We start from the raw sequence: 23498 nt of genomic DNA, 5'->3' as shown, positions 1-23498 counted from the left end.
TGCTTGCTAAAAATCTTAATTAATCATAATGGGGCATTTGTTAATTATAATATTAATAAGGGTAATCATTATCCTTATAATTTTTTAATCTAAATGTTAATAAGATACTAAAATTAATTTTTATTCTAATTATTATTTATCCTCTATTTAGAAGTTAAACGTTAATCTTAAAAACTATCTTAACTGTTGATAATATGATTTTTTTTTTAATTTATTCTACCAAGCACAATTAAGAATTTTTTACCCTTTTAACAATTGCTTCTTTAAAATTTAAAAGGGTAACACTTAATTAACTTTCAATTTTTTAAGGCCAATTGGACTTAAATTTCTTGATTATAACCAAATGTTTTAGTTTTGAACAATAAAAATTTGAGCTTTAAAATTGGGTGCAATTATAGCGAAAGGGCAAAATTGAATATGGGAAAGTGAAAAGGGTAAATTATAATGTAGTCTATGAAATTTAGTAAAATTATAATTTAATTTTTGTATTTTTAAAATTAAACAATTTACCATTAGTTTTAGTAAAAATAATCAAAATGTTCTATACTATATTTTTAATCTGAAATTATTAAATCCTTGAGGTTTTGATTTATTAAAAAGTAATTTTTTGATTTAAAATTTATATTTAAAAAGTAAGTATATTTTATATTTATTATATATAATAAATTAATTTTATATAATAATTATTAAGTAATTTTAAGTACCAATAGCCGAATTTTAAAAATGTAGAATCGAAAAATAAGAAAACAGTCAATTTTAAAGATTAAATTTTATTGTTTAAAATTAAAATATTTAACTATAATCTAAAAATAATATAACTATTTAAATATTTAAATTTTATTGTTTAAAATTAAAATATTTAACTATAATCTAAAAATAATATAACTATTTAAATATTTAAATTTAATTCACATTTTTTAACTTTCTACCAAATGATTACTAAGAGCAAATAAATATGTAAGAATCTTAAGAAGAGTTAACAAAATAATGGTAACTTTTTTGAAGTGGTGGTCCTATAGTTCTAGATGTGCAGCATTGCCCTCTCAAAGAGGGTGATGTAACACATCCCATATATCCAGTCAGGAGGAGAAAAAGAAGTTTCTTTAATTTTATCCATTTAGTTAGTCTTTTCTTAATTTCCTTTCTAGAAGTAACATTATTTTAAAATATTTTATATTTAAATAAATAAATTAAATATCAATGAAATTAACATTATTTTTTCAAAACAAGTTAGCCAATAGAATTTTCCGATGATCTGTTCAACACAATTAGTATATTAGCATGGCTTGGCAAGTCAGTTGGGGAAAACATCACAAGCATAATAAAGAACGAGACACAAATATATAAAGAACAAGCTACTTTTGTTATTCATTTATCACAATCAGTATAATTATATCGACTGTCCTTACATCACTTGTAGGCTGGAGAATCTACAAGGAGTAGCAGGACAAAAACTTACAATGCTAGTGGCTAGCTGTACCAGTCGCTCTAAAGTAGTTAACTAGTCACTCTTTCTTAAAGAGTATTAGGAACACAATAGAGTGTAGCAGGAGGAGACATCATTATGCTTGAACGATCACACTCTTAAAATTACATAAATTGAATTAAATACAAAATATCCCTTTTAGTCCCTGAAAATTATAATTTACTTCCCAAACTTCTAACCCCATTTATGTTTAATTTTTAATGGAAAGGAAAAAAATATTATACTAATACATTGGTTATCAACAAATTAAAATTACCAGTAAATTATAATTAATTAAGAATGATCTTTTTATATTCTTTTACAAGTATATTTTATGGTTATTTGATTTAAAAGGAAGTAAAATTGTTTTGTTATGAAAATAAGGTAATTTAATGAAATTTTACAATTTATCTTATTAATTTTTTATAAAATGATACTTTTTTTTTCATAAAATAGTCAATTACAAAAAAATTTATTAACTTAATAAAAAAAATTAAAATTTCTTTAATTTTTTAAATTATCATATTTTTCGCAACGTCTTAAGTTTAAATTAAAATAATAGATGTTAAATGTGAAATGCTAAATAAATATATCTTATTTAATTTTATTTATAATATTTTTAAATTTATAATATTTTTAACATTATTAAAAAAATTATAAATATTTTTTATGTGAAAAAAAATTTTTTTAAGCAAATAAATTTTTCATAATTGACTGTTTTATAGAAAAAATATCATTTTACAAAAATTTAATAAAATGAAAGTAAAATTTTATTAAATTACATTATTTTTTATAATAAAATAATATTTACTTTATTTTAAATCAAGTAATAATAAAATTGACCTCTTTTGCATTCTAATAACAACTAATTTGTCCAGCCATGTTAAGCTTAGGAGTAATGGCAGAGAGGAGAACAAGTCTAGAGAGGGAGAAGAAAAATCCAATGCCTTCCTATAATTTATCTTTCATTATCTTATTTTACTTTATTTTAAAAAACCTCCTTACATTCCTCTCAAATAGAAGGTTAATTATAAAAAAATTTTTCAAAATTTTACATAAGTATATTTATTTTATATATAATATAATTTATTTATAATATTTATAATTAGGATGATTAAATTTATATTGATTGTAAACATTAATTATTAAATAATACATATCAATGATAAATATATATGTAATGTTACGCATGTTTTTTTAATAAAAGTTTTTGAAAATATTTATTAAAATTTTAGCTTCATGGATTTAAGCTTTTTATAGATAATTTTACATATATAATTAATTAATAATTTATTTTGTGAAGATTTTATTGAATTAGTTTAATTGAATGATTAATTACATTTATAAATTGAATTGAAACAGTGGGAAAAATTGTAATAACACTCTCTTAACTCTAAAATGATAATATATACATATATATATATAAATATAGATAAATAGATTGGATGTGAGAGTGCTTGCTAAAAATCTTAATTAATCATAATGGGGCATTTGTTAATTATAATATTAATAAGGGTAATCATTATCCTTATAATTTTTTAATCTAAATGTTAATAAGATACTAAAATTAATTTTTGTTCTAATTATTATTTATCCTCTGTTTAGAAGTTAAACGATTAATCTTAAAAACTATCTTAACTGTTGATAATATGATTTTTTTTTTTAATTTTATTCTACCAAGCACAATTAAGAATTTTTTACCCTTTTAACAATTGCTCCTTTAAAATTTAAAAGAGTAACACTTAATTATCTTTCAATTCTTTAAGGCCAATTGGACTTAAATTTCTTGATTATAACCAAATGTTTTAGTTTTGAACAATAAGAATTCGAGCTTTAAAATTATGTGCAATTATAGCGAAAGGGCAAAATTGAATATGCGAAAGTTAAAGGGTAAATTATAATGTAGTCTATGAAATTTAGTAAAATTATAATTTAATTTATGTATTTTTAAAATTAAATAATTTATCATTAGTTTTAGTAAAAATAATCAAAATGTTCTATACTATATTTTTAATCTGAAATTATTAAATCCTTGGGGTTTTGATTTATTAAAAAATAATTTTTTGATTTAAAATTTATATTTAAAAAGTAAGTATATTTTATATTTATTATATATAATAAAAATAATATAATAAATTAATTTTATATAATAATTATTAAGTAATTTTAAGTACCAATAGCCGAATTTTAAGAATGTAAAATCGAAAAATAAGAAAATAGTCAATTTTAAAAATTAAATTTTATTGTTTAAAATTAAAATATTTAACTATAATCTAAAAATAATATAAATATTTAGACATTTAAATTTTATTGTTTAAAATTAAAATATTTAACTATAATCTAAAAATAATATAAATATTTAAATTTAATTAATATTTTTTAACTTTCTACCAAACTATTACTATGAGCAAATAAATATGTAGGAATCTTAAGAAGAGTTAACAAAATAATGGTAACTTTTTTGAAGTGGTGGTCCTATAGTTCTAGATTTGCAGCATTGCTCTTTCAAAGAGGGTGATGTAACACATCCCACATATCCAGTCAGGAGGAGAAGAAGTTTCTTTAATTTTATCCATTTAGTTAGTCTTTTCTTAATTTCCTTTCTAGAAGTAACATTATTTTAAAATATTTTATATTTAAATAAATTAATTAAATATCAATGAAATTAACATTATATTTTCAAGACAAGTCAGCCAAGAGAATTTTCTAATGATCTGTTCAACACAATGAGTATATTAGCATGGCTTGGTAAGCCAGTTGGGGAAAACATCACAAATATCGTATATGAATAAGTATTTCAAACATAATAAAGAACGAGACACAAATATATAAAGAACGAGCTATTTTTGTTATTCATTTATCACAATCAGTATAATTACATTGATTATCCTTACATCACTTGTAGGCAGGGGAACCTACAAGGAGTAGCAGGACAAAAACTTACCATGCTAATGGCTAGCTGTACCAGTCGCCCTACAGTAATTAACTAGTCACTCCTCATTAAAGAGCATTAAGAACACAATAGAGTGTAGCAGGAGGAGACAACACTATACTTGAGCCATCACACCCTTAAAATTACATAAATTGAATTAAATATAAAATATCCCTTTTAGTCCCTGAAAATTATAATTTACTTTCCAAATTTCTAACCCCATTTATGTATAATTTTTAATGGAAAGGAAAAAAATATTATACTAATACATTGGTTATCAACAAATTAAAATTACCAGTAAATTATAATTAATTAAGAATGATCTTTTTATATTATTTTATAAGTATATTTTATGGTTACTTGATTTAAAAGAAAGTAAAATTGTTTTGTTATGAAAATAAGGTAATTTAATGAAATTTTACAATTTATCTTATTAAATTTTTATAAAATGATACTTTTTTTTAACAAAATAGTCAATTACAAAAAACTTTATTAACTTAACAAAAAAAAATAAAATTTCTTCAATTTTTTAAATTATCATATTTTTTCGCAACGTCTTAAATTTTAATTAAAATAATAAATGTTAAATGTGAAATGCTAAATAAATATATCTTATTTAATTTTATTTATAATATTTTTTACACTGTTAAAAATATTATAAATATTTTTTATGTGAATTTTTTTTTTGTTAAGCAAATAAAATTTTCATAATTGACTATTTTGTAGAAAAAATATCATTTTACAAAAAATTTAATAAAATGAAAGTAAAATTTTATTAAATTACATTATTTTTATAATACAATAATATTTACTTTATTTTAAATCAAGTAATAATAAAATTGACCTCTTTTACATTCTAATAACAACTAATTTGTCCAGCCATGTTAAGCTTAGGAGTAATGGCAGAGAGGAGAACAAGTCTAGAGAGGGAGAAGAAAAATCCAATGCAAGATTCATAGACCCAATAGTACCAAACCAAAGGAACAATAGTCAAATTGTGTTGTTTTCTAGAAGGAAATTGAAAAAAAAAAAATCAAATAAAAATACTCCATTTTGATTCCCTTAATAGGCATTGAAGTCAAGGGTAACTAAGAAGAAGCATTAATATTAATGTGGTAAGGAAGCCTCATTTCACATATACTCCATAGAAAATGAATCTCTTTTCTTCCATGTTGTTGGTTGGCAAATTAAGTCAATAATGGTATCTGATAATGTGAAGAATCTTTCATATTTGTTCACCACACACTTGCCTATCAACCCCTTCTCCAAGATTAATCACATTCAATGTATTAACATAGTCACATACTTGTGCTATTTTCAAACCTCTAAATTTTTCTAATTTTGTCTGCTCATCTCCTTTTTTTTTTAATTGTGTAATATTATTTTTTTTTTTAAAAAATTTAAGATCATTAAAGATTTATTTAACTACATAAATTAAAAATTAAGAAATTTATTGATGAAATTTAAAAATTAAAAATTGCATCATTATTTTAATGTGAAAATTATTTTTCATCACATGGACTTTTTGAGAAATAGTGCAATTTTCTTAATATTTTTTTAAAAATTATCATTAATAAATTTCTCTTTCTTTTTGTTATTAAGAGGTTATTAATTCAATGATATTAGCGTTGTTTCCAGATTATGAAGTATTATATTCATTAGCACAATAGCATATAATTAAAGAATATATGAACTCATCAATAAGTATTGGGTGTAATAGTAAAACCTATTGAGTTTTCAAGAAAGAATTTAAATTCGATCTTTTGAGAAAGCATTATTGAGAAAGATAGTCATAAATTTTAAAAGGATTAATTTTCTATAGACCGTAAAACATACATAAAATGATATTTGATAAAAAAAAAATGAACCCAATATATAGATAAATCCTAAAAAATTGTTAGTGTTGTTTACAGACTATGAGGTATTATATTTGAATCCTAATCAAAATTAATTGTTTCCACAAAAAAGTTATTAATGTTCTTTAATTGAAAAGTTCATTAGCACCATAGCATATAATTAAAGGATATATGGATCTATTAACAAGTTTTGGGTGTAGTAGTGAGGAACACTGCACTACCACCAGAAGGAAAATTCAAATTTGACTCTTATAGAAAACATTGTTGAAAGGGTAGTCATAAATCTGAATGAATTAATTTTATGTGAATTGTAAAGTGGATATTGAGAAATACTATAATAAAAAAAAAAAAAAATATATGAATCAATATATAGATAAATCTCAAAAAATTGAACTAATTCAAACATAGATTTTGTTTTTCCTTGGACTCTATTGTCAATAATCTATTATACACAATTAAAGTCAACTATATTAATAGTAATGTGATTGAAGATACCTACCTTCGCTTAATTTGTAGTTAAATAGAAGGTCTGGAGGACAACGACAGAAGAAAAAGTCTATGATTGGGGAGATGGAGTAGTCATTCACAACAAAAATTGACTCTCCATCAAATTAATATATTACAAGTTTTATTAAGAAACAAATAGGTTATGGACTTGATAATGATAGCCATCCGCGGACGCATGCATATGGAACGTAGTTGGTGGGACGGCTTCTTCATTCTTCACAGCCATCACCAATCTTGACTTGGCTGTTGAAAATTCATTTGTTTTAATAATAATATTGGTGTAAATCTAGGTCCTCCCAGTGCTCATAATGCTGTTTATGTCACAATCTTTATGCTCCTTGGTGAGCTAACTGATAGCGCAAGCTTTCTCATCCCAGCAGCAGGACAAAAAAATATGACCATTTCGATTTTTTGCTCAAAATATCTTCAGCCCATCTTGGAGAGGGACTACCTGATGCTTTACTATTAAAAAAAAAAAATCTGTACCATACACCAATGAACATCTCAAGGGAGTATATGGAATCGACTAGATAGGATCATCTTACATGGAATGGAAAATAAGATGACATTAAATTTAGATGTATGAGGCTTCTATTGCATTGAGATTAGTTATGCAAGGATGGTTTTCTGGCAGATTCACTTGATGCATTAAGCCTATAAAATGTTCATCTTGTTTTCTTTGCAAGCTTCGGATGCTCATGGGAGTGACCTTCACTAGCGCGTCTTTTTTGAATATGCTCGATGCAATCATCTAGATTATAATCCAATGGGGGTGTTGAGAACCACTGCATGGAGAAAGAAATATGAATGTTAAATGCGAGAAACAAATGTTCATCACATTATAAAAATAATAGTTTTCAACATGCAGCACAATAGACTATTTTTTATTTTGTTTTTCCATATTGTTCAAGCCATATCTATTCAAATGGGCTTTGTATACAGATCATGCATTAAGGTCAACATATTAATTTCTCTAAACCAGACAAGGAAATCAAGCAACAAAAATTGATTAGGCAAGGAATGCAACTATTACCAATATGGCTCAAGAACTACCAAAAGTTAAAAGTAATCAAAATCACAACAGGACTAACCAACATATATACTAAAACATAAAAAGAGGGTCTAAACAGAATTCCAGAATAAAGGAAAACCCATCCTCACATCCATTCCTTTCTGTAGAACTCCAGCATGCAGGCGTCCAATGGCTATTCGTCCTTTGCGTTCATCATACTCAATATTTGTTACCTAAAATATGCCATGGCAATTAATACATGTTTCAATGTTATAAGATGTTCAAACGTTTACTTGAGAGATTAAAACAAAAGATCCAACCGAAGTTAAAACTAAATGTGAACTACATATTTACACGACAAAATTGCTGCAGGCACATGAAACTAAAATCTTAAAATTCTCACTATTGGCATCTACTTCATCTTCTGGCAAGGAGCATTCACAATAGGTCAAATGCAGCCAATGAGGCAATCTGCCTATATTTTGTTGTCAATACTCAATGGTAAAAGCTTTATACGAATTCATTACATATGCTTACTTGAGATGTAATCCTTACACCCAATCTACAAGGAGTATGTTTAGTTAAGAAAATGATACCCCTCAAGCCCCAAGAACTGAAGGCAAACTTCAAATTAGAAAGTATAACAGAAATACATTTGTTGGATTGCTAAAGGATTATGGGTATCACCTAAGGGTCTCTACCATCTCCCAAATATGGAAAGGTTCTTATCAGTATATCCATTCTTAAATTGTTTTGATGTCCCTTCTTAAAAGATATATTGCTTGGAAATCACACTACACAAAATTGTAAGATGCTATTAGATCAGAATTTAGGTACTATCTTTTGATTCTATTGTAAGCATCTATAAAGCTGTCCAGTGTTTAAAGACATGAAACAGATAGCATGAAGAGAATATTCCTTGCAACAACTATGCAATAATTTGCAAAATTATCACAACACATCTTGATAGCCTAGAAAATCTAGTAGATTAAAAAATAGTATGGTTCCGATTATATTAACATTGAGAGTTTCAAATCAATGCCCAATGTGAGCTACATGCTTGCAAATCCGTGAAATACATCATTGAAGTACCTGTTCATCCGTAGCATTAGTTCAGTAAATAGTTCAAAGGTGGAATTGATGACATAATCTGGATGAGCTGAAGATTTATCAATCTTATTGACAACAACAACAACAACAGCATGGCCGAACTCCAAAGCCTTCTTCCAAACAAACCTCGTCTGAGGTGTTGGTCCCTCAACAGAATCTACCTACAGAAGAACGGCTGCATCAATTTTCTAGTAAGATAATCCCAAAAAAGAAGAGGATACATTACCTATGTGATCTAAGATGGGCACTGAAAGAAAACATAGTGAAGAGTGAACAAAATAAGAAACAGGGAGGGAAAACTAAAATCCCCAGTGGAGTTGATAATCTATTCCTTCAGTTCTATTATCGAAGAATAAAACTAATTTCTATGAAGTAGAGGTGAATCCAAATAAAGACAAATATCATGTAATCCCTTATCAACAAAAAAATTCCATTCAAACCCTTTCTTGAAGGATTCATGAAATTATAAAGTCAACACTAATGTTATAAAAAGAGGCAGGGCGAGAAGAGGAAGGAAATTTTTGAATATTAATGCAAGAGCCTAAAAGTCCAAAGTACTGGTAATAAGCTCAAGTAATTTGGGGTTTTATATTGTGATCATTTGATATGCTTAATTCTTTCAAGGCTAGAAGCAATTAGAATAAGAAAATAAAAGATGCTATCAACAATGTACCAAGTTGAAACAGATAATATTGGCCTTGCCAAGTTGACCGGAACTTAGCATACTGATATTTCTTCCTGGCTCTATGCTTCCAAATGATTTGACTTGTTAAAATATTAATGGAATAGGGCCTAGATTTTGGATGATTCCAAAGGAAAATGGACAAATAGTTAAACAAGATTTTCACAATAAGTTCAAGAAAACATAAAGTTTCAACTTGACAAAATGATTCTTTATATTAGAAAAGGCTTTGATAAGAAAATATTTTATTGTCACATTTGAGATCCATCCAAAATAAAGGAGATGCAAGCCAGTGCAGGATTAGGCTAGCTTTTCTCCTCCAAAATGACATGGACAATCATCCAGATATTAACATCTTTTAAAATTATATATCTTCAGGAATTTAACTCAATATGCATTTCAGATTCTAAGAATGAAAGGCACTAATGTTCACTAAACTTATTTTGGCAGATGACATGCAAAATTACCACAAGAATCACAAAGCATCAATATCATATGAGAATGATTTGGATAAGATAACAAGGTAAAAAGAGTACCACTAGAAGAACCCCTTCCACCATATTGAGGATGCGTTCCACTTCACCTTCAAAGTCACAATGTCCTGTGAGTATCTAGTATATTAATTTTGGAATGCTCATAAGCCATAGATGTATTTTGCTGAGTATTGTAATCCCTCTTTCAAGCTCTAGATCATTTGAGTCCATTATCCTCTCCTGTACAAATATATTATCACGAAATACCTGCACAAAAATTTTAGACATAAATATGTTTTCTATTCATTGCTTTCTTCACAATAGAAAAAAAAAATGTCAGTCAGCATATTTAAAAACTAACCTGAATGTTTTATCATGATATGGTCCTAGTTAGCCTTTCCAATTGAATTTTATTTATTTAGGATTTTCTACATCGATAGAAGAGCACTCTAGTTGTGAGTTCTAAACCTGAGCACAGTTACACACATTCTCGCATATTTCTTATTCCTTTGCATTGGTTCAGGTTACATTGATATTGAGAAATGTCAAACAATACCGAACTAAATTTTTGAATAAAATAAAACATGAATGTAAACCTGAATTCAATCAAAATAGTGAGGCCTGTTTGGTTTGTTGGGTTGGTAAGATTGTATGAACACCTCCTCAGCAAGTAGCATGTTTCAATTACACAATGGATAACCATTATTTAGCCACAAATTTCTCATGTGTTTACCTTGGATTGCTAAATATAGCATCAACCAAAGTTGTCTTTCCATGATCAACACGAGCAACTATTGCTATATTACTTATATCTCTTCTCCTCATCAACTGAGTCTTCTTCTCTAAGGCTGTGCAACAAGATTAAGCTATCAGAAATTTCTAAGTGCAACAGGATAGATTAGCAACACAAAAACCTGTATACATGCATAAAGAAACAAAAGAAAGGATAATCCTTTTTGTTTTTCCAGTCATAATACCATTTTTTTACCGATCGATTCCCCAGGTTCTTGGCAAAAAATAAAACCTACAATGAAATTTTCCAATGACCAATTGATTCAACACAATTGCAAAATGTGAAAATCATCCTTCAACAACAACACCTAAGAATTGCTAAAAATCTAGTTTTCTGAGGATAATTAGAAAGTGAATTACCAGTAGCTGTTTCTATTGCTTGGGAAACGTAGCCTTTGATTGGAAGGTGAAAAGGACTTTGCGAACGACACCTGAATCATGTTATAACATTTGGTAGGAAGATAAGCTGAGACCAAAGAGCTGCGTAGTAAGTAGAGTAGAAGCAGTCCTTCTAGGCTCTGTTTGGGTGGAGGTGTGGGAAGGGTGAATAAGGGTGTAAGTAATATCTGTTTGCAAGCGTAAGCAAGGAGAAAATTACTTTATTTTTTATTATATTTTTAATTTTTTATTAAAAATTTAATTATATTTATTAAAAATAAACTTAACGTATCACTATAAATAAATGTCTTCTCTTTTAATGGGTCATACATATTTTTTTCGCTCTTAATTATTTATTTTTTTAAATAGTTTACTGTAATTATTATATTTTAATTATTATTTTTTTATTTATTTTTTCAATAGTTTACTTTAATTATTATACTTTGATTATCATTTTTTTTAAATAATTCATTCTTTGGTAGATTTATACATTATTATTTTGATTTATTAATTTTATAATTTATTTATAGTGGACTATTATTATTTATAAATTTAAGATTTATCATGATGAATTTATCATTTAATAAAAAAAATATTTTTATACTTCTAATAATTATTTACCCTTCTTTCACATATTTTTAAACGCTAAAAATATATATTACCTCTCCTTATCTTTCTATTAATTCACCTCTCTCTAAATATGATTTTTTTTTTATTGTAACCCTCCTCACCTTTCCACTTCCTTACCCTCCCTTACCCTTTCGTTAATTATCCATTCCCTCGTTAAATAGAAATAGAAATATTCCTAACTATACTCTCTCCCTCCTTACCCCCCCCCTTACACCCCAATATGAAGTGTAAAAAAAATTGAGATTTGAGGAGTAAGGGAGAGTAAAGCTTATCCTTATTTATCCTTACCTCCCATTAACTCACTTCTTCTCAAATAAATGTAAAATAATTAATTATCCATCCTTATCTTTATTTACCCCTCCCTCATCATCATCCAAATAGACCCTTGGTAACATGGTTAAGGTTTATCAAAGAGAAGGAAGAGTAAGCTAATTGCCATCTCAATTGCTCGCTCTCTCATGGTAAGAGGTAGGGGAGAGCGGTTTTCGGTTTAAACCAAAAAATCGAACCGAACCGATTCAATTCGGTCTAATCGGTTCGGTTCGGTTTATAATTTTGATAATTTCGGTTAATGGGTTCGGTTCGGTTATTTTCATAAAAAAATTAAAAAAATCGAACCGAACTGAAATTATTAATATATATAGGAAATCAAAGAAAATTGAACCGAATTGAATCGAACCGAATCAAAATCAAAGAAAACCGAATCAAACCTTAAGATTTTTTAGTTTTGATTTCTATTTTTTTTTTATTTTTATGTTTTTATTATTTAGATATAATGTTAAAAATATGAAATTTTATAAATTTCGGTTTGATCGGTTTAAAACCGAACTGAACCGATATTTATCGGTTTGATTCAGTTTGATTTTCTCTTATTAATTAATTTGGTTCAATTTTTAAAATTTTTAATTTTTAATTTTTAATTTTATCAATTAGATTCGGTTCGAAACCGAACCGACCGTTTGCACACCCCTCGTAAGAGGGGATTTGGCAAATGAGGCTGTTAATTGTTATTCAAAATTGAAATTGAAATTAATGACAAAATTGAGCCCTGATAGGCCCAACTTCTGCCACTGGTATAACAAACAAATGGGTCCATACTGTTGAGGACCATATCACCAAAACCAAGCTCGACGCTTTAAGCCTCAGCCATGGGGTTTTTGGAGGATTATGTTTGAAGTTGAAACCTTCAAAAAACCATTTACTCCCCCAGCTGATGTGTTTTACAAGACAACGCTGATTACAAGATTGGATATTTGTTTTCGTGGATTAATTCTGTAGATGAGATGCTAAATTCTGGGATTTCTTGAATTCTTGATTTGCAATTTTGCATTTTTCTTTCACTTTTCATATTTGCTTGATTTTCCATTTTCTTGAATTGGGAGTTCTGCAATGACTACTCTTCTTCCCGCCATTTCACTTCCTTGTCTTTCAAAACCCCAGCATTTTTTCCTTCCATTTAAAACAGAGTCTTCCAATGCCATCTTCACTGGCTTCTCTTCTTGTAAACCAATACTTAACAACAGTTTTCAGAACCCAAAAACAAAAATAACCCAATGCAGGACCATCTCAGATGTATTTCCCTGTGAAGACACCTTTGTCTTCAGTGACTGGCCTGAGCTCCTTAAAATCTCAACTGAATCTAGAGATTTTTTGTTGGGCCAGGCAATTCACGCGTATCTAGTGAAATCAAGCTCTCAATGTGATCCATTCGAAGGCAATAATCTAATTAGTCTTTATTTAAAATTCAATAGATTAGATTTGGCACGGAGGGTGTTCGATCAAATGCATGTAAGAAACACAATCACCTGGACTTCACTAATGAAGGGGTATTTGGAGGATAATGATTTTCAATCTGTATTTTGTATTGCGGGTGATATGTTTGAATTCGGCGAGAAGTTCAATGAGCACACTTGCACGGTGATTTTACAAGCATGTAGCTTCTCAGAGGATAAGATAATCGGGGAACAGATTCATTGTTTTGCCATAAAATCTGGGTTTGTCGATAATGTTTATGTTGGTACTTCTTTGATTGCATTGTACACAAGAGGTGGATTCTTTGGTGATGCAGAGAAAGTGTTTGACAGCACGGCTGGTAAAGATGTGCGTTGTCTAAATTTTATGATTTTGGAATATGGGAGGGCCGGAAATGAGGAAAAGGCTATTGAGGTTTTCATAAATCTACTGAGTTCTGGTTTTGAGCCAAATGATTATACGTTCACTAACATAATTAACACGTGCAATGGAGATTTAGGTGTAGAGGAGGGTAAACAATTGCAGGGGCTTGCTTTTAAGTATGGTGTTCTGAATGAAACTTCAGTTGGAAATGCAATTATTACAATGTATGGAAAAAATGGAATGGCTAAGGAGGCCAAGAGAATGTTTTCTGTAATGACTGAGAGGAATGTGATTTCATGGACTGCACTTGTATCAGGCTACTCAAGGAGTGGCTATGGCAAAAAAGCTGTTGATGCATTCATGGAATTGCATTACCTTGGTGTAAACGTTGACTCTAGTTTGTTAACTATTGTTCTTGATTGCTGTTCAGAGTACAACTTCTTGGAATTGGGACTTCAGATCCACGGATTTGTGATAAAGCTTGGTTATGAAGGTGATGTTAATATTGGGACTGCTTTAGTTGATTTATATGCCAAATCTGGGAACCTGCAGTCTGCAAGAAGAGTTTTTAATGGTCTTTCAATTAAGAGTACTGCTTCTTTCAATGCCATTCTGGCTGGATTTATGGAAGACAGTGGAAATGATGAACAAGACTCCATGGTTTTATTTAATCAGCTCAGGACGGCTGGTATTAAACCAGATTTGGTGACTTTTTCGCGATTACTTAGTTTGTCAGCTAATCAAGCTTCATTACAAAGAGGGAGAAGTTTTCATGCTTATGCTATTAAGACAGGATTTGAAGCTGATTTTTCTGTAGCTAATGCTGCGATTACAATGTATGCCAAATGTGGAAGCATTGAAGATGCAAATAAAATCTTTATGGCTATGAATGAACATGACTTTGTATCTTGGAATGCCATGATTTCTGCTTATGCTCTTCATGGCCAAGGCCAAAAGGCTTTATTGCTATTTGAAGAAATGAAGAAAAAAGAAATTGCTCCTGATGAGATCACAATATTGGCCATTCTTCAAGCTTGCACTTACTCTGGTCTATGGGAAGATGGAATATGCTTATTCAATATGATGGAGCCAAAATATGGAATTAAACCTTTACTTGTGCACTATGCTTGTATGGTTGATCTTTTGGGTAGAGCTGGCCACTTGTCTGAAGCAATGGATATAATTAACAAAAGCCCATTTTCAAAGTCAACCTTGCTTTGGAGAACTTTGGTCAATGTGTGTAAGTTATGTGGTGATTTGAATTTTGGCAAGTTGGCTTCAAAACATTTGATTGATTTGTCACCTGCTGAGGCTGGATCTTACATACTAGTTTCAAATATGTATGCTGGAGAAAAAATATTAGATGAGGCAGCAAAGGTTAGAACAGTTATGAACGACTTGAAGTTAAGTAAAGAAGTAGGTTGTAGCTGGATTGAGATAGAAAATAAGGTACACCATTTTGTAGCAAGTGACAACAATCATCCACGAAGTAGAGAAATTTATGCGATTTTGGATCTATTGAGGGATGAGATGAAATAGAACTGTGATAGGGCTGATCTTAATCTGATTTGGAAACTTATATAAATTATAAATACGAAGAAGAGCACCTGTCCTGCAGAGTTCTCACAATTCATAGCAAGTAGCCATTTGATTTGGCATTTGCTCTTCAAGTACTTAATTTTGTACATACAATACAATACTGTAGTGATGCCCTTATGGATCAACTGTTCAAATCATTGACAAAGATAAATAGCAGTAGATGCCATCATCAAGAAATCTTCCCCTTAGCCCTTGTAACTTGTAAGTGGTGCCATTTTTCTAATGCAGAAAAAATCCGGGATGCCAGTTTATGGCGGCTTATTTTTCCAGCTAATTTGCATGCTTGAGAAAACTGAAGTACTTGACTATATCGTAATTATGTTCTAACACTTGAGTGATAGGGTCAAAGAAAAGTCATTGCGTCTTAGATACAATTCTCATCATTATTTGGGTTACAGTAAAATTACTTATGCAGTGATGCTCATACTGATAATGCTTAATTTATGTACGAGTGCTTAAGTGCAAGGAAACATCTTTGAATAACATGCATATTAAGAGTTCAGCTTGAAGCGTCATTGGTTAGGATCATGCTGGACCCTGGCCTCAGTTATGAATATATAGCAGTTAAAAAATTAAAATTTGCTAGGTTTTTGAGAATGGATTTGTGCCTTCAAATATTCTGAAAAACCTGAATAGAAATATTTTGTTTCCTTGAGTAATTACAATAGGCATAACCTGTTTTAGCACAACACAATACCAGCATTACTAGTCTGTTTGATTTGGGTAGGACTCAGTTAGTTTCTTTCCATGTTTAGGTTGATAAAAGAACTACAGGACAATTTATTTTTCATCAAAGTCCACTAGTTAGTCTATATTAAATTATTAATCGTAGTGGTCTTTATTGTATAAAATCATTCCATTAGCTTTTCAAGTGCTTTTTATATCCTCCTCTGCATAAAATAATAAAGTTGGGAAGCCAAGATAACAATATCTTCTCTTTTCCAACTTTATAATGTATCTAGTACTGCTGGATTTCTACTGAAGATCACATAAAATAGATTCATAGCCCAAAACCATACTAATTGTGTGCATTATTAGTCATCAGGAGATAGTGAGCAGCTGCTGGGATTTCAAATCGATACATGTGAATTAAAAATATCCTGATATGACCTTTTTCTTCCAAATTGGGAGACAATGAGAACGCAAATCACGGTCTTTGAATAGTCATAACATGGCTTTCCTGTTTATAAATTTATTATTATTATTATTATTATTATTATTATTATTATTTATTTATTTTTTCCAGTACTGAGTATGACATTCTATATAAAAGTGCTTTCATGCTTGTAAAGTTATGCCATGGATGGTGTCTTCAGGGTTTTGTTTTGCATTATACTGATGTCCAACTATACCTAACAAAATCCCAGACTCATTTAAAAGTTGATCTTTTGTTTGAAGATAGATCTACGAAATTCCCATTTGTTGAAATGGGAAAAAGTGAAACATTAGTTTTCAGATTATTGGTGCCTAAAGCTACACTAATTTTCATTTGAATGATTGAATTTTAATTCCCAAGCATGGGATTTATTTTTTCAGTCAACTTGATGTGGTTTGTCTGTGCATATCTCTAGACCCTCTATCTGTGGATATCACATTTTTCATCTTAAAATGCTTGCATTTCTGTCTTCTAGAATGATGTGCCAAAACCTACACATTTATTGACAGGTTCTGTAAACCTGAACAGGGAAGAGCATGATAGTTGATGGGACTACTTCTCTCATTTAGAATGTTAGGGAGTGTTTGGTTGCATTTTGCTTTCTCATTTATTTTTTGGCTACTACTGAGACTCGAATACAAGACCCCATAGCTCAGAAGACGAGCACTGAGCTAAAGCTCATTAGTTGCATTTTGCTTTCTTTTGAAGAATCAGAATATGTTTTGTTCTTGGCATTTTTCTCCCTTTTTGAGCTGTGGTCGTTATTGATCCCTGAAAGTTCAAGTTTTATATGACGGTTCATTTTTGGGACTTCTAGCTAGTAATTGATTGAACATGGAGATCAGTAATGCTCTAAAATTGTTTGAGCAACAACCTAGTTGGAAACATGTTTTCAGGTCTTTTTAAGTTTCAATTTGAAGAGCAGATACAGCAAAACTGTTCAACCTGTACTTTTGCAAGAGATCAATGTTGTACAAGACTATCTCTTGGCAAAAGGTCAGAAATTTAATTTGATAATCTATTTTTTTTTTCCCCAAAATTTTCAATACATCAAATTATTAATAAAAGCAGAGTAGTTCATAGAACCATGGACCCAATAAGCTACCAAACACATCATTTGCCTAAGATGTTGGATGTTCAATACCTAGCACAACTACCAGTGGGTATGCAGTTGCAAACCAACCATTGGCATAGAGAGCTTATAATTTCAAAAGGCTGGCATCTCCACTTCCTCAGAAAGCACACTCACAAGAACATAGTGAACATAAACAACAATTTATCCCTTGAGTGGTAGATGAACCAAAAACTGAACATCTTGACTAATTATCTTTAAACAAGTATTAATTGGCATTTAGCATCTTAATTTCTATCAATAAGAAACAGTATAACTTTACAAGGCAAATTGTTTGTTCCACCACTTCCAACCAACAAGCACTTACCAAAAAACACACTTCAAAGTTCAAACTCTTCAATGCCCGGGTACCCCGAAGTTCAAAAGATACAGGAAACCCTAAAGGTTGGGGCAATTATTTTGTCCACCACTCCTTTTCTTTGTAATTCTGTTTTTAGTTGAGAATATGTTTATAGAGTACAATAAGACTGCTCAAAAGAAGGACCGCTTGGCAGGAGCTCTCCCAACAGCTCTCATCAAATTGGCTATTTCAAGAACTCTGGCAACTTTTGTTCCTCTTTTAGCTTCAGCTGATGCCCTTCTTTCCTCAGCTTTTCTGTGTGCTTTTGCTATCTCATTCTGCATCTTCTCAAGGGCTCTTGCTCTTTTCTCCTCTAGCTTCCTCTGCACAAACAGAATCCATCAGCAGCGTAAAAACAGAGACATAACTTTAATTCTAGCTGATCCAATATCTGACTCACAAGAAAATCAACTTGGTTTAGTGGCACAATCAACAGAGGAGAAAAGAAAACCAAATAGTAAAAAGAACTTGCTTCAGAAATAAGCCAGTATGAAAAATTCCTTATCATTTGGGCATAACATGTAAAAGACAAATCATATATGCCCTTATCTATCCCTAGCGCTTGAAGGTTCAAAATCACTTGTGGAAAAGCTATTGTGCTTTTCTGGGAGCACTAAGTACAAAATTAGAAAAACTTGAGCCAGAAACCTTCTTCCATTAGCTAAAAATTCTATCCAGTCAATCATTTGACCATCAACTACTGGTCCATTTTCACCTTGATAATTACAGATATAAGTGATGAAGATCTTGCTGAAAAAACAGACTACAGAGGAACTTCTGTCTAGTCAGCCAATATGGTTCTAAAATTCACCAAAGAAATTATGATGGTTATCTCTTTAATTAATCAATTAATTAATCAGTAAGTCCTTGGTATTTGGGATCATCATGAATTAAAATCTTCCCTGCATGATAAGAGAAAACAAATCATTTTATGGATCATCAATTCAAAAGTTAATTAACAACCTAATTATATAATTCATTAATTGGCTAATCAACATAGTAATAATAACAATAATAATAATAATAATAATCACTTTCTGCTATAACTTACCTCAACTTTCTTCATCCAAGAAGTAGACTTCTGCACTTGTTCACTCTCCCACCCATTAATTATAGCATCTTCTCTCTTGAACCTGTTGTTTAGCTTAGCAATCTTGGCGTTTTGCCATGCAGTTATCTTTGTCTCAACCTCCTCTTTCTTCACTCTCTGCACTGTCACCTCCACCCCACCACCACCACCACCACCTCCGCCACCCATCTGATTGTTCCCAACCCCTCTTGAGCTTGAGCTCGGGTCTGGGGCCAACGGGTTACTATCAGGCACAATAGCCAGAGGGTTAGTCTCTTCTGGCACATCATCCTCTCCAATCCTAGCCAACAAGTTGTTTCCATTAACATCCTCGCTATTATTATGATCAGAGCTGATATTGTTGTTGTTCATACTGGTTCCTATAGCAGAACCAGCAAGAACCAGCGCATTGAATTCTCTGCTCATGGTGGTGAAGTTCTCACTTGAAGCCCCTTCACTACCTATGGACATGGAGTGTGACCGGTGGCTGCCAGTTTCCCAGTGGCTACGAGGGACAGGAGGCGGTTGCGGTGGGGTTAGGGCGTGGATATCGCGGATATGCTCATTTTCATGGTCTTGGTCATGGTAATGATCGGTTTCTCCAGTAGCAGTGGCGGTGCTGGTGGTGGTTGTTTGAGCACTTAGCATGCTTGTGTGTGGAAAGAGGGTGGAAAAGATAGTGATGAAGGAGTAGGATTATTTATGAGATGTTTAAAGATTTGGAGAGAGTTTAATTTGTGATTTAGGTGTTGTTTTTGAGAGGTATTTATTTGGCATTTAGCAATATCAACCACACACATGATGTGGAAGAAAATTCTTGCTTCTTAATTTGGAAAATTAATTAAGTCCAAAATGAAGGGTGCATATCATAGGAGAGAGTTTTTCTTTTTCTTTATTATGTGCTATTTGTTTTAGCCCCCCACTATTTTCATTTTTTTTGTTTATGTTCCTCTTAATTATATCTTTCTTTGTGGCTTTTATAGATATAAAGTGAAATAAAATAAAAATAAGTTTCATGGAATTTAATTTGATAAAATATTGTTGATTAGGAAAATCTTGTACAAATAATGTTTAAAAAAATTATTATTTAATTCATGTGTTTTAATAAAATTAATTATTTAATCTTTTTATTTTAAAAAATATATTTAATTTGTAATTATTTAGTCTTTTCTGATAACTTTTATGTTAGTCAAATTAATAAAAGGAAAGAGAATAATTATAGACAAATAGTTGATGAATTTAAGATTATTGGAACTAAATAATTTTGTATTGTTCAATTTATAGGGACAAAATAATTGAGCTGGAAAAATAAATTTATTTTAAAATAACGGGAGTGATTAAATAGTTTATCAATTAAAAAATATGATTAAATAGTATATTTTTTAAAATAAATTGAAAGAAAAAATAATTAATTTCTTTAAAATATAAAAATTAAATAATAAATTTTAATAATTTTTGTCATAAAAATTAAAAAATTCAATAGTTGAATAATTTTTATTATAAAAATAATAAATCTCATAGATCTAGAAACTTAAATTTAACACATTCTCACTTTCATAAGAAGAAAGATAAATTAAATCATTCCTTAATTGATAAGAAACTTTTTTTTTATTCCTGTAACAGCCTACTAAGTTACACATTCTATTATGCAATAATTATGTTAAATAGAATGAATGTATTAGTTAGCCTATTTAGCGCATGGTGACAATGTCATGATGGTAAAAGGCATTATCAACATGAAAATTTTGAGTAACCTCATTCATCTCATTTAAATTATTATTTTATTTTAATTTTAAATACACAATTTTCACAATTAGGTTATAGCAGTATTCAAGTAAAACCCTTCAACAATGATAACTCTAGAATTTGAACCTTTGACTTTACAGATAAAATTCACTTGGGAATCAGTTCTATGCCAATGATCCAATTATTTGTAGGTAAATTAATTTTAAAAGATTTTTTTTAAAATTTAATTGGAGAAAATTTATATATTTAAATATTTAAATTTAAAATTATAAACCATAAATGATAATATATTAATTATATATTATATTGATATTTATAATTGCAGTCTCATTTCTATAATGATTATATTTGTACTCCTATTAATTGCCAAAAAATAGAAATATTTTTTCCCATTTTGTTTTCTTAATCACCTGTAGATATTAAGTATTATATTCATATCCTAGCCTATCGATTGAATGGCTTTATTACATTAGCCATTCAAGGCTGCATCTAATCACATTATTTATTAGAGTTGGTATTATAGTTGAGCTTCTAATCTAATCTAATGTAGGCTTAATTACTTATTTTTGATTGGGAGAATGAGGGTGAAGACTCGATTCTGATATCTGTCAAGTGAGTGATATGCTTTCAGGTATTAAATCAAAACTTAATTACTTTGAAAATAAATGATGATCTCTTTATAGGAGAGTTATAATATACACTAGGAGTATTAAAAGACATTGCTTTCTTAGACATAAAATTTTAATTTTTTTTTATTTATAAAAAATGAGACTTATATATTATATACATATGCTCTGAGAAATATTTAATAATTCATCATCTTTATAATTAATTGATGACTATTAGTAAAATATTATATTTAATATAAGCTCAACCTTTTATGATAACGAGTTTTATAATTGTTTTCGTATTGAGATTTATCTTGAATAATAAATATATGAATTTAAATGTAAATGCTTGATTTGTCAATTATGAAACTCATTTTCATAGGAGGTGAAAGTTATAATAGTGGCATTTTGGTGAAAAATGATAAAATTCAAATTCTTGCAGGTCAAAGGTTTAAATGGACAAAAATTTGAGGACTGGTCTGCAAAAAGATTACACAAAATAAACTCTTTGCCATTTTTGTTAGATGTGTCGGCCGAAAGACAAATGCAGAGACCCCACCAAAATTGGGTAGTGGTGGTAAACCAGTCACACAGTACACACGCGTCGCAGGGTAGCAATCAAAGTTCTGTAGATAAAAAACACGTGGCACAACACCACTCCGATAAGGCCCCATCACTAGAACCAACGTGTGTTCCTTCCATGCAAACATTGACCTAATCCACTAGATTGCTGCCACGTGTTTCCGCCACTTTTGGATTTTTCTCTTGCCCTTTAACCCTTCTTTGGGTGTTCAAGATGCCCACGTCTCACGTGATATATTAATGTTATCTTTTAAAATATGTCAATTACATGATTAATCAATTAATATCTACTGAGTTAAGGGATGAGAAAATATTTTTTATTTTTATTTTTGATAAATATAAATTATTTTTATTAAATTTAAAAATAAATTCAATATAATATATTATAAACATATTAAAATATCAATACAATAATCACAATTAAATATATACAAATATTATATGATTATGATAATAATAAAATTTTTATTAGTGTAAGCCTTTTGTAGAGATGAAATATAATTTTTAAATTAATTTTAATTGATATATTTTTTTATTCAATATTATTTTGGGGTTGGTTAATTATCCAATGGGGAATGAACAATTAGATTATTGTGAAAATTTGGAGGTATCCGATGATGTAATGGAAGTGTGGAATGGAAAGGTGGAATGTAACATGTGTCCAATATTAACAAGCAAAGTTTATTAACTTATTAAGGCTTAGGTGTGTGAGAGTGACCCATATATGTATATGACATTGGCTTGATTAGAGATTTATAATAATTTCAAAATAATAGATAATATTTTGATAATAACAACTCAAGGGGTAAATGCTATCCAAAGCCTTGGGGGAGAGGGCATCAAGCATGCCCATCAAAGCTTGATCAAAGATTTTTGACTTATGTATGGTAGGTTTGGGTACCCTTGTGAACAAGCAGCCTGCACCTCCACCACAGATACCTTCCTACGTCTCAATATGTGTTTATTGTAACTTCTAATTTGTGTGATATATATATATATATATATATATATATATATATATATATATTTGTTAAATACAATATAGTCCACAACCCACAGACGTCTTCCTAATAGCTATGCAAAATCACCATCGCAACTTGCAATGACTCAGAAATTTGGACAACACGTGCAATGGCCTTTATATTTAATGTCACATGCCCAAATCCTATAGGTCCTAACCCTAAACCACAATGTTTTAGAGAAAAAAAGAAAAAAACCACAATGTTTTTGTAAAATGAAGAGCACTTAAGACGAAGTTGAAACTCTATGATCTTTCCCTCTCCCAATACAAGGGTCATCGAACTAGTAACACAA

At 29.6% G+C, this 23498-nt stretch overlaps 2 protein-coding genes and 1 non-coding gene across 4 annotated transcripts; 1 reads left to right on the top strand and 2 right to left on the bottom strand.

Moving 5' to 3' along the window:
• Positions 1–7256: 7256 nt before the first annotated feature.
• LOC110652206 (uncharacterized) lies at positions 7257–11370 on the bottom strand. Of its 2 annotated transcripts, XR_002494377.2 has the most exons (7): positions 11190–11370; positions 11015–11061; positions 10771–10885; positions 10101–10304; positions 8865–9043; positions 7922–8005; positions 7257–7545 (listed from the first exon to the last, which is right to left on the bottom strand). It is a non-coding gene; the product is annotated as an uncharacterized LOC110652206 (transcript). The 2 variants fall into 2 exon arrangements; XR_002494378.2 differs by lacking the exon at positions 11015–11061.
• A 1609-nt stretch (positions 11371–12979) lies between these two features.
• On the top strand, positions 12980–15820 carry LOC110652205 (pentatricopeptide repeat-containing protein At2g33680-like). Its single transcript, XM_021807762.2, has one exon. The coding sequence runs from the start codon at positions 13227–13229 to the stop codon at positions 15489–15491; it is 2265 nt and encodes a 754-aa protein (XP_021663454.2). The 5' UTR covers positions 12980–13226; the 3' UTR covers positions 15492–15820.
• A 2210-nt stretch (positions 15821–18030) lies between these two features.
• LOC110650785 (remorin 4.1) lies at positions 18031–20101 on the bottom strand. Its single transcript, XM_021805907.2, has 2 exons — positions 19231–20101; positions 18031–18502 (listed from the first exon to the last, which is right to left on the bottom strand). Exons 1-2 carry the CDS (start codon positions 19894–19896, stop codon positions 18311–18313), a joined length of 858 nt encoding a protein of 285 aa, XP_021661599.2. The 5' UTR covers positions 19897–20101; the 3' UTR covers positions 18031–18310.
• Between the last annotated feature and the right edge of the window lie 3397 nt (positions 20102–23498).

The sequence above is a fragment of the Hevea brasiliensis genome, chromosome 3 (genome assembly GCF_030052815.1).
Source record: "Hevea brasiliensis isolate MT/VB/25A 57/8 chromosome 3, ASM3005281v1, whole genome shotgun sequence".
NCBI classification, from domain to species: Eukaryota; Viridiplantae; Streptophyta; class Magnoliopsida; order Malpighiales; family Euphorbiaceae; genus Hevea; species Hevea brasiliensis.
Note: the sequence above shows the minus strand (reverse complement) of the source record. Positions and strands in the feature narration are given on the sequence as shown.